Source organism: Symphalangus syndactylus, chromosome X (assembly GCF_028878055.3).
Source record: "Symphalangus syndactylus isolate Jambi chromosome X, NHGRI_mSymSyn1-v2.1_pri, whole genome shotgun sequence".
NCBI lineage: Eukaryota > Metazoa > Chordata > Mammalia > Primates > Hylobatidae > Symphalangus > Symphalangus syndactylus.
Window position 1 is genome coordinate 78,466,704 of NC_072447.2, and position 12,848 is coordinate 78,479,551.

The 12,848-nt window shown below is 39.6% G+C and overlaps 1 protein-coding gene across 2 annotated transcripts in view; it reads right to left on the reverse strand.

The window, feature by feature from the left end:
- Positions 1–12,848, reverse strand: part of TEX11 (testis expressed 11) — a 399,429-nt gene that overhangs the window by 205,758 nt on the left and 180,823 nt on the right. For both annotated transcript variants that reach the window (XM_055266828.1, XM_055266827.2), the window contains one exon: positions 7,452–7,533. In XM_055266828.1, the coding sequence (XP_055122803.1) occupies positions 7,452–7,533 (82 nt within the window). The remainder of the gene's footprint in view (positions 1–7,451; positions 7,534–12,848) is intronic.

A 12,848-nucleotide genomic window follows, 5' to 3' on the forward strand; every position in this document is an offset into this window, starting at 1 on the left:
TTATCTGTACCAGGCATTGTGCTTTGTGCTGAGAACCTAGCAGTGGATAAAACATAACAAAAGTTCCTGCTGTCAAGGAGCTTCTAGTGGATGGTAGGACCATGAGAATTTTTAGTATTTTCCAAAAACGTCTTAAATTATTATGTGCTATACTTTCATAATGAAAAATGTTTATTTTAAAATTTCAATCTTTCTACTACAAAAAATATCAGTGCAATAATGCCAGCAGTTAGGTTGACCATTTTAAGAGTATTTTCACCAGCAAAGCAACAAACAGAATATAAAAATGCAAGATTCATATATTCTTTCAATGCAAAATCTAGTATTTTTAAACGTAAAAAACTTGGATTTGGGTTAGCCTCCTAATCTGTAATCAAACAATGACTGACATTGCAACTTCAGGAGTATCTAGATTGAGTTAAGTAAAAACAATCTGTGAATAAAGAACAATTTAATTTTAAACTCTGCTTCTTACCTACAATTGGATAAACACTGTCATGAGGAATTCTCATCCCAAACTAATGTACTTCAACATGGTGACTCCAATCATCTCTCTGGTCTTCCTATGTTGTCTTAGTTGGAGCAAGTGTATTATTTTAGTTGGTTAGTTGGTTTGTTTATTCCCTCAATGCAAAAAAGTAGAGTTGTCTTCCTGGTTTCTTTTCTTTTTTTTTGACAATTCTTTTTTTTTTTTTTTTTTTTTTTTTTGACACAGAGTCTTGCTCTATCGCCAGGTTGGAGTGCAGTGGCGCGATCTCAGCTCACTGCAACCACTGCCTCATGGTTCAAGTGATATCCCTGCCTCAGCCTCCCAAGTAGCTGGGATTACAGGCACGCGCTACCACACCTGGGGAATTTTTTTTCTTTTTTTTTTTAATTTTTATTTTATTATTATACTTAAAGTTTTAGAGTACATGTGCACAATGTGCAGGTTTGTTACATATGTATACAAGTGCCATGTTGGTGTGCTGCACCCATTAACTCACCATTTAGCATTAGGTATATCTCCTAATGCTATCCCTCCCCCTCCCCCCACCCCACAACAGTCCCCGGAGTGTAATGTTCCCCTTCCCGTGTCCATGTGTTCTCATTGTTCAATTCCCACCTATGAGTGAGAACATGCGGTGTTTGGTTTTTTGTCCTTGTGATAGTTTACTGAGAATGATGATTTCCGGTTTCATCCATGTCCCTACAAAGGACATGAACTCATCATTTTTTATGGCTGCATAGTATTCCATGGTGTATATGTGCCACATTTTCTTAATCCAGTCTATCGTTGTTGGACATATGGGTTGGTTCCAGGTCTTTGCTATTGGGAATAGTGCCACAATAAATATACATGTGCATGTGTCTTTATAGCAGCATGATTTATAATCCTTTGGGTATATACCCAGTAATGGGATGGCTGGGTCAAACGGTATTTCTAGTTCTAGATCCCTGAGGAATCGCCACACTGACTTCCACAATGGTTGAACTAGTTTACAGTCCCACCAACAGTGTAAAAGTGTTCCTATTTCTCCACATCCTCTCCAGCACCTGTTGTTTCCTGACTTTTTAATGATGGCCATTCTAACTGGTGTGAGATGGTATCTCATTGTGGTTTTGATTTGCATTTCTCTGATGGCCAATGATGATGAGTATTTTTTCATGTGTTTTTTGGCTGCATAAATGTCTTCTTTGGAGAAGTGTCTGTTCATGTCCTTCGCCCACTTTTTGATGGGGTTGTTTGTTTTTTTCTTGTCAATTTGTTTGAGTTCATTGTAGATTCTGGATATTAGCCCTTTGTCAGATGAGTAGGTTGCGAAAATTTTCTCCCATTCTGTAAGTTGCCTGTTAACTCTGATGGTAGTTTCTTTTGCTGTGCAGAAGCTCTTTAGTTTAATTAGATCCCATTCATCAATTTTGGCTTTTGTTGCCATTGCTTTTGGTGTTTTAGACATGAAGTCCTCACCCATGCCTATGTCCTGAATGGTAATGCCTAGGTTTTCTTCTAGGGTTTTTATGGTTTTAGGTCTAACATGTAAGTCTTTAATCCACCTTGAATTAATTTTTGTATAAGGTGTAAGGAAGGGATCCAGTTTCAGCTTTCTACATATGGCTAGCCAGTTTTCCCAGCACCATTTGTTAAACAGGGAATCCTTTCCCCATTGCTTGTTTTTGTCAGGTTTGTCAAAGATCAGATAGTTGTAGATATGCGGCATTATTTCTGAGGGCTCTATTCTGTTCCATTGATCTATGTCTCTGTTTTGGTACCAGTACCATGCTGTTTTGGTTACTGTAGCCTTGTAGTATAGTTTGAAGTCAGGTAGCGTGATGCCTCCAGCTTTGTTCTTTTGGCTGAGGATTGACTTGGCAATCCCTTGGCGGGCTCTTTTTTGGTTCCATATGAACTTTAAAGTAGTTTTTCCAATTCTGTGAAGAAAGTCATTGGTAGCTTGATGGGGATGGCATTGAATCTATAAATTACCTTGGGCAGTATGGCCATTTTCATGATATTGAGTCTTCCTACCCATGAGCATGAAATGTTCTTCCATTTGTTTGTATCCTCTTTTATTTCACTGAGTAGTGGTTTGTAGTTCTCCTTGAATAGGTCCTTCACGTCCCTTATATGTTGGATTCCTAGGTATTTTATTCTCTTTGAAGCAATTTTTGAATGGGAGTTCACTCATGATTTGGCTCTCTATCTGTTATTGGTGTATAAGAATGCTTGTGATTTTTGTACATTGATTTTGTATCCTGAGACTTTGCTGAAGTTGCTTATCAGCTTAAGGAGATTTTGGGCTGAGACAATGGGGTTTTCTACATATGCAATCATGTCATCTGCAAAGAGGGACAATTTGACTTCCTCTTTTCCTAACTGAATACCCTTTATTTCCTTCTCCTGCCTGATTGCACTGGCCAGAACTTACAACACTATGTTGAATAGGAGTGGTGAGAGAGGGCATCCCTGTCTTGTAACAGTTTTCAAAGGGAATGCTTCCAGTTTTTGCCCATTCAGTATGATATTGGCTGTGGGTTTGTCGTAGATAGCTCTTATTATTTTGAGATATGTCCCATAAATAACTAATTTATTGAGAGTTTTTAGCATGAAGGGCTGTTGAATTTTGTCAAAGGCCTTTTCTGCATCTATTGAGATAATTATGTGGTTTTTGTCTTTGGTTCTGTTTATATGCTGGATTACATTTAATGATTTGCATATGTTGAACCAGCCTTGCATCCCAGGGATGAAGCCCACTTGATCATGGTGGATAAGCTTTTTGATGTGCTGCTGGATTCGGTTTGCCAGTATTTTATTGAGGATTTTTGCATCAATGTTTATCAAGGATATTGGTCTAAAATTCTCTTTTTTGGTTGTGTCTCTGACCAGCTTTGGTATCAGGATGATGCTGGCCTCATAAAATGAGTTAGGGAGGATTCCCTCTTTTTCTATAGATTGGAATAGTTTCAGAAGGAATGGTACCAGTTCCTCCTTGTACCTCTGGTAGAATTTGGCTGTGAATCCATCAGGTCTTGGACTCTTTTTGGTTGGTAAGCTATTGATTATTGCCAGAATTTCAGAGCCTGTTATTGGTCTATTCAGAGATTCAACTTCTTCCTGGTTTAGTCTTGGGAGGGTGTATTTGTAGAGGAATTTATCCATTTCTTCTAGATTTTCTAGTTTAGTTGCGTAGAGGTGTTTATAGTATTCTCTGATGGTAGTTTGTATTTCTGTGGGATCAGTGGTGATATCCCCTTTATCATTTTTTATTGCATCTATTTGATTCTTCTCTCATTTCTTCTTTATTAGTCTTGCTAGTGGTCTATCAATTTTGTTGATCTTTTCAAAAAACCAGTTCCTGGATTCATTGATTTTTTGAAGGATTTTTTGTGTCTCTATTTCCTTCAGTTCTGCTCTGATTTTAGTTATTTCTTGCCTTCTGCTAGCTTTTCAATGTGTTTGCACTTGCTTTTCTAGTTCTTTTAATTGTGATGTTAGGGTGTCAATTTTGGATCTTTCCGGCTTTCTCTTGTGGGCATTTAGTGCTATAAATTTCCCTCTACACACTGCTTTGAATGTGTCCCAGAGATTCTGGTATGTTGTGTCTTTGTTCTCGTTGGTTTCAAAGAACATCTTTATTTCTGCCTTCATTTCATTATGCACCCAGTAGTCATTGAGGAGCAGGTTGCTCAGTTTCCATGTGGTTGTGCGGTTTTGAGTGAGTTTCTTAATGCTGAGTTCTAGTTTCATTGCACTTTGGTCTGAGAGACAGTTTGTTATAATTTCTGTTCTTTTACATTTGCTGAGGGGAGCTTTACTTCCAACTATGTGGTCAATTTTGGAATAGGTGTGGTGTGGTGCTGAGAAAAAGTATATTCTGTTGATTTGGGGTGGAGAATTCTATAGATGTCTATTTGATCCGCTTGGTGCAGAGCTGAGTTCAATTCCTGGGTATCCCTGTTAACTTTCTGTCTCGTTGATCTGTCTAATGTTGACAGTGGGGTGTTAAAGTCTCCCATTATTATTGTGTGAGATTCTAAGTATCTTTGTAGGTCACTCAGGACTTGCTTTATGAATCTGGGTGCTCCTGTGTTGGGTGCATATATATTTAGGATAGTTAGCTCTTCTTGTTGAATTGATCCCTTTACCATTATGTAATGGCCTTCTTTGTCTCTTTTGATCTTTGTTGGTTTAAAGTCTGTTTTATCAGAGACTAGGATTGCAATCCCTGCCTTTTTTTGTTTTCCATTTGCTTGGTAGATCTTCCTCCATCCTTTTATTTTGAGCCTATGTGTGTCTCTGCACATGAGATGGGTGTCCTGAATACAGCACACTGATGGGTCTTGACTCTTTATCCAATTTGCCAGTCTGTGTCTTTTAATGAGAGCATTTAGTCCATTTACATTTAAAGTTAATATTGTTATGTGTGAATCTGATCCTGTCATTATGATATTAGTTGGTTATTTTGCTGGTTAGTTGATGCAGTTTCTTCCTAGCCTCGATGGTCTTTGCAATTTGGCATGATTTTGCAGTGGCTGGTACCGGTTGTTCCTTTCTATGTTTAGTGCTTCCTTCAGGAGCTCTTTTAGGGCAGGCCTGGTGGTGACAAAATCTCTCAGCATTTGCTTTTCTGTAAAGGATTTTATTTCTCCTTCACTTATGAAGCTTAGTTTGGCTGGATATGAAATTCTGGGTTGAAAATTCTTTTCTTTAAGAATGTTGAATATTGGTCCCCACTCTCTTCTGGCTTGTAGAGTTTCTGCTGAGAGATCAGCTGTTAGTCTGATGGGCTTCCCTTTGTGGGTAACCCGACCTTTCTCTCTGGCTGCCCTTAACATTTTTTCCTTCATTTCAACTTTGGTGAATCTGACAATTATGTGTCTTGGAGTTGCTCTTCTCAAGGAGTATCTTTGTGGTGTTCTCTGTATTTCCTGAATCTGAATGTTGGCCTGCCTTGCTAGATATGGGAAGTTCTCCTGGATAATATCCTGCAGAGTGTTTTCCAACTTGGTTCCATTCTCCCCGTCACTTTCAGGTATACCAATCACACATAGAGTTGGTCTGTTCACGTAGTCCCATATTTCTTGGAGGCTTTGTTCGTTTCTGTTTATTCTTTTTTCTCTAAACTTCTCTTCTTGCTTCATTTCTTTCATTTTGTCTTCCATCGCTCATACCCTTTCTTCCAGTTGATCACATCGGCTACTGAGGCTTCTGCATTCATCACGTAGCTTTTGTGCCTTGGTTTTCAGCTCCATCAGGTCCTTTAAGGACTTCTCTGCATTGGTTATTCTAGTTAGCCATTCGTCTGATTTTTTTTTTGAAGCTTTTAACTTATTTGCCATTGGTTAGAATTTCCTCCTGTAGCTCCGAGTAATTTGATTGTCGGAAGCCTTCTTCTCTCAACTCGTCAAAGTCATTCTCCATCCAGCTTTGTTCCATTGCTGGTGAGGAGCTACATTCCTTTGGAGGAGGAGCTGCGCTCTGATTTTTAGAGTTTCCAGTTTTTCTGCTCTGTTTTTTTCCCATCTTTGTGGTTTTATCTACTTTTGGTCTTTGATGATGGTGATGTACAGATGGGTTTTGGTGTGGATGTCCTTTCTGTTTGTTAGTTTTCCTTTTAACAGACAGGACCCTCAGCTGCAGGTCTGTTGGAGTTTGCTAGAGGTCCACTCCAGACCCTATTTGCCTGGGTATCAGCAGCGGTGGCTGCAGAACAGTGGATTTTAATGAACCGCAAATGCTGCTGCCTGATTGTTCCTCTGGAAGTTTTGTCTCAGAGGAGTACCCGGCCATGTGAGGTGTCTGTCTGTGCCTACTGGGGGGTGCCTCCCAGTTAGGCTGCTGGGGGTCAGAGACCCACTTGAGGAGGCAGTCTGCCTATTCTCAGATCTTCAGCTGCATGCTGGGAGAACCACTACTCTCTTCAATGCTGTCAGTCAGGGGCATTTAACTGTCTTCCTTGTTTCTAACATTTTTCAACCTGTGTATGCTGAGGTGATACTGTTGCCTAGAGATGCAGAATCTCCATTACATTTGAGCTTCTGAGGTCTCTTACGTGATTGACTAAAATTCTAGAGGCCGCCAAAAGATTCAGTAGTACTAAATTTAGGGCTACTGCCAAATTGAATTATAGTTCTAACTATAACAAATTGTTATTATTTATTGGATAATCAGTAACTATACTAACATATAATTTTGTATAGTACAAATAATGCAGCTCTTAAAGATTACTAAAAAGCATGTACAACATTAAAAGAATTAGAGTAAATAATTTTTATGACTAAACAATATTGAAATGTTAAGGGCTAGTGTGCATAGTTTTGCTTCATGTAATGCATCCATATAGTAGTAATAACAGTAATAATAATAACTACAGTAATAGGTAACATATATTGCACCCTATGCACCAGGTATGGTGTTAAATGCTTTATACACATATTCTCACAAGATTCTCAAAACAACATGATCAGGTAAATAATAGTAATATCTCTTTTGCTAAATGAAGAAACAAAGCAAAGTTAAGTGACTTGCCCAATGACCAACTTTTGTGCAGTGTACATTCTGGTCATTGGAGAATTATGAAAAATAAATAGCAATGTTTATAAACAAGTAATTATAAAAATCACAGCATTACAAAGCCTTTTCCCATTAATAGGTAATCTTTCTTTCTTCATGGTGGTAGACAACTTCAGAAGGGTTGGGTAGCTACAGTTCTCTGCTGGACTAAAAGAAAACTGATTGCTTTTATTCAGCTTTTTTTTAAAAAAAAAAAACACCTTTTAAATTTGCTACTATTTTTTCTTCTTTCTCGCTTTCTTCCTGGGTGACAATATTTTCCCTTTCCTGGGTGATCATTTTCCTTCTCCGCCACCATCAAATTACACCTATTTTTAGTATACTACAAAAGATCTTATATTTAACAAACTGTAGTGATGTTTCAAAACGGTGTGCTCTTCACATATAGAGATCATACCTTCAAGGAGTTCTTCATTAGATGTTTCACCTTTCAAGAGGATTTTCATTTTTAAGAAAAGCCCAGTAGAATTTAAATGTTCCTATTTTAAACAAAGAAATCACAATGATATTAAAATTGTGGAATGTAAAAGACAATTTTCAAGTAATTGCCTGCTTTATTCAACCACCTTGGGATAACTCATAATCAAAGGAAATCAAAATTACAGAAGATCGTATCATAACATTCGTTCTATCCCTGAGGATATTTCCCAATATTTTTTTCAATCTAAATGAAATAATATATGGAAAAGAACATATAAATATTTCCAATGAGTGACAAACATTTAATGACAAGATTAATACTTAAACTGTATGAATATCAGGCCATATTCGTTGTAAGCAAAACCACAAACCAGCTAGTTTTATTTTCTTTTGAGATTTATTAAATAAGATCTTTTGCAGACAATGGCAGAATAAAATAGAAAATGTATTGTCTTTTCCATAATATATGCCTGTCATGTTTACCATTAACAACAACGTTATTTCTAAATCATTGTTAGTTGGCCCTAAGCCATCTGTGATCTTCCCGGTTCCACTTTTGCCTGACAGGGTACATCTTTAAACAACTTTCTAAGACTAAAAGTACAGTCTAGGCCCACAGAACAGAACTTTTCTCTCTACAAAGCCAATTAACCCCTACATGAACACTGTACTCATTAGCTCCATACTCTGCACATAATTACAGGTATTCATATGTGAGATGCCTTAAAAATAGAAAGTTGGAGAAAGTAAGCACTGGTATTAAAAGGGCTTGCAAATATAGATGACACTAGTACAAAGAATAAACTGAGGTTGCCAATTTTGATTTATTGCATTACCATCTTTCTTGTAAGTTTGTTCAAGTATGTATTGGATTCAATTCCCTTTTATCTTCAGAGACATAGAGGTCTTCCAGATCTTGGCAACATCTGTTTTCCTTGAGTCTGCTATTCTCACACAAATTTAACATTCTGGTTTTTCTTTTACCAAACAATTCCAGATATGATTTTCACTGATTTCATTACCAAACAACTCCAGATAATGGACATTTTGCTTCTGTTATCATCGTGTCTTCACTTCTATAAACATTTGCACCGTATATTGTCCATCCTCATTGTCTCTTAAAACTACACTTTCAGAAGTCATGAAGATTGCCTGCTAAATCCATCAGCTTTCTCCCTACTATCAAAATCCTTGTCTTCTCTGTAACTTTTCTCACTGTTATTTCTCATTCTTCATAGGTTTGTTTGTTTGTTTATTTATTTATTTATGATGGAGTCTCACGCTATCGCCCAGGCTGGAGTATAATGTCACAATCTCGGCTCACTGCAACCTCCGTCTCCCAGGTTCAAGCAATTCTCCTGCCTCAGCCTCCCGAGTAGCTGGGATTACAGGCACACTCTACCACGTCTGGCTCATTTTTGTATTTTTAGTAGAGATGAGGTTTCACCATGTTGGCCAGACTGTTCTTGAACTCCTGACCTCAAGTGATCCACCTGCCTCAGCCTCCCAAAGTGCTGGGATTACAAGCGTGAGCCACCAGGCCTGACTGTTTTTTTTATTATTTGAGACAGAGTCTCCCCCTGTCTCCCAGGCTCGAGTGCAGTGGTACAAACACAGTTCACTGCAGCCTCCACTTCCTGGGCTCAAGTGATCCTCCTGCCTCAGCCTCCCATGTAGCTGGGACCACAAGCATGCACTACCACGCCAGCAATTTTCAAAAAATGTTTTTGCAGAGATTGGGCCAGGGTCTCACTTTGTTGCCCAGGCTGGTCTCGAACTCCTGGGCTCAAGCAATCCTCCTGTCTCAGCCTCCCAATGTGCTGGGATTATAGGCATGAACTACCATGCCCGGCTCCCTTCCTTAGATTTTTGTTTGCTAATTTTTTTCTTTTCACCAGTTACTGAGAAACAGGCTCCAGGTACAACAAGCATACAAGCTAAGTATTGTGAATCTTGTTAAGATAAGATAAAGTTAAGTAACTTACCCATAGTCATACAATTGGTAAGAAGTAGGGCTGAAATTTGAATTCAGATCTCTCTGACTCTAAAGGACATAATCTTTCCATTATAATATGCTGTCTCCCTTGAAGCTCTGTCTATCATGGCAGGCATTACTACACTCTCTGGATATTTTGCAAGCTCTAAAGATAATGTATTCATTTCTAGTGGGAAGTGTATCATACACACACACACATATACACACATGAGTATATAAAACATATGTATATGCAATGTATATGTATAGTTTACAGAATAATAATAAAACAAACACCCGTGTCCTCACTACCAAGGTTAAGAAACAGATTATTGCCACTTAAAAAGCCACAAATGTATCCTTACCCATAGGCATCCTCCTCACTTCACAGAGGTAAACACCATCCTGAATTTTGTGCAGTAATTCCCTTGCTTTTCTTTATATATACACAATATATACTTGCTATGGACCACATATTTGTGTCTTTTTAAAATTCATATATTGAATATCTAATCCCCAATATGATGGCATTTTGAGGTGAGGGCTTTGGGAGGTAATTTGGTCATGAGGGCTGAGCCCTCATGAATGGGATAAGTGCCCTTATAAGAAAAGACATGAGAGAGAGATCATCTGTGTCTCTCTCTCTTTCTCTGCCAAGTGAAGATACAGAAAGAAGGTGGCCATCTTCAAACCAAGACGAAGGCCCTCACCAGGAACCGAAAAGGCTGGTATTTTGATCTTGGACACCTCAGTCCCTAGAATTGTGAGACATAAACTTCTGTTGTTTAAGCCATCCAGTTTATAGTATTTAGTTACAAAAGCTCAAGCTAGACAACACAATTATTTAGTTTTACCTACATTTGAACTTCACTTAAACAGAATCATAACATATCTAAGTTCTGTGACTCCTTTCATTCAAATCATGTTGTTTCAGATTCATCCATGCTGATATGTGAAACTTATTTGTTTTCATTACTATACAGCATGGTTGTCAAAGGGTGGTCCCTGAATCAGCACCATCTGGGAACTTGTAAGAAATGCAAGCCCTGGGGTGGAGCCAAGATGGCCGAATAGGAACAGCTCCAGTCTACAGCTCCCAGCATGAGTGACACAGAAGACGGGTGATTTCTGCTTTTCCAACTGACGTACTGGGTTCATCTCACTGGGGAGTGTCAGACAGTGGGTGCAGGACAGTGGGTGCAACGCACTGAGCATGAGCCAAAGCAGGGTGAGGCATTGCCTCACCCGGGAAGAGCAAGGGGTCAGGGAATTCACATTTCCTAATCAAAGAAAGGAGTGACAGATGGCACCTGGAAAATCAGGTCACTCCCACCCTAATACTGCACTCTTCCAACAGTCTTAGCAAATGGCACACCAAGAGATTATATCCCTCGCCTGGCTCAGAGGGTCCTACACCCACGGAGCCTCACTCATTGCTAGCACAGCAGTCTGAGATCAAACTGCAAGGCGGCAGCGAGGCTGGGGAAGGGGCGCCCGCCATTGCCCAGGCTTGAGTAGGTAAACAAAGCAGCCGGGAAGCTCGAACTGGGTGGAGCCCACCACAGCTTAAGGAGGCCTGCCTGCCTCTGTAGACTCCACCTCTGGGGGCAGGGCATAGTCAAACAAAAGGCAGCAGAAACCTCTGCAGACTTAAATGTCCCTGTCTGACAGCTTTGAAGAGAGCAGTGGTTCTCCCAGCACTCAGCTGGAGATCTGAGAACTGACAGACTGCCTCAAGTGGGTCCCTGACCCCCGAGAAGCCTAACTGGGAGGCACCCCTGAGTAGGGGCAGACTGACACCTCACACGGCCAGGTACTCCTCTGAGACAAAACTGTCAGAGGAATGATCAGGCAGCAACATTTGCTGTTCACCAATATCCACTGTTCTGCAGCCACCGCTGCTAATACCCAGGCAAACAGGGGCTGGAGTGGACCTCCGGCAAACTCCAACACACCTGCAGCTGAGGGTCCTGACTGTTAGAAGGAAAACTAACAAACAGAAAGGACATGCACACCAAAACCCTATCTGTTTGTCACCATCATCAAAGAACAAAGGTAGATAAAACCACAAAGATGGGGAAAAAACAGAGCAGAAAAACTGGAAACTAAAAATCAGAGCGCCTCTCCTCCTCCAAAGGAACGTAGCTCCTAACCAGCAACGGAACAAAGCTGGACAGAGAATGACTTTGACGAGTTGAGAGAAGAAGGCTTCAGATGATTAAACTACTCCAAGCTAAAGGAGGAAGTTCAAACCCATGGCAAAGAAGTTAAAAACCGTGAAAAAAATTAGACCAATTCCTAACTAGAATAACCAGTGCAGACAAGCTCTGAAAGGACCTGATGGAGCTGAAAACCATGGCACGAGAACTACGTGATGAATGCACAAGCCTCAGTAGCCGATTCGATCAACTGGAAAAAAGGTATCAGTGATGGAAGATCAAATGAATGAAATGAAGTGAGAAGAGAAGTTTAGAGAAAAAAGAGTAAAAAGAAACGAACAAAGCCTCCAAGAAATATGGGACTATGTGAAAAGACCAAATCTATGTCTGATTGGTGTACCTGAAAGTGACGGGGAGAATGGAACCAAGTTGGAAAACACTCTGCAGGATATTATCCAGGAGAACTTCCCATATCTAACAAGGCAGGCCAACATTCAAATTCAGGAAATACAGAGAATGCCACAAAGATACTCCTCGAGAAGAGCAACTCCAAGACACATAATTGTCAGATTCACCAAAGTTGAAATGAAGGAAAAAATGTTAAGGGCAGCCAGAGAGAAAGGTCGGGTTACCCACAAAGGGAAGCCCATCAGACTAACAGCTGATCTCTCAGCAGAAACTCTACAAGCCAGAAGAGAGTGGGGACCAATATTCAACATTCTTAAAGAAAAGAATTTTCAACCCAGAATTTCATATCCAGCCAAACTAAGCTTCATAAGTGAAGGAGAAATAAATTCCTTTACAGACAAGCAAATGCTGAGAGATTTTGTCAACACCAGGCCTGCCCTAAAAGAGCTCCTGAAGGAAGCACTAAACATAGAAAGGAACAAGTGGTACCAGCCACTGCAAAAACATGCCAAATTGTAAAGACCATCGAGACTAGGAAGAAACTGCATCAACTAATGAGCAAAATAACCAGCTAACATCATAATGACAGGATCAAATTCACACATAACAATACTATAACAATATTAACCTTAAATGTTAATGGGCTAAATGCCCCAATTAAAAGACACAGACTGGCAAATTGGATAGAGTCAAGACCCATCAGTGTGCTGTATTCAGGAAACCCATCTCACGTGCAGAGACACACATAGGCTCAAAATAAAGGAATAGAGGAAGATCTACCAAGCAAATGGAAAACAAAAAAGGCACGGGTTGCAATCCTAGTCTCTGATAA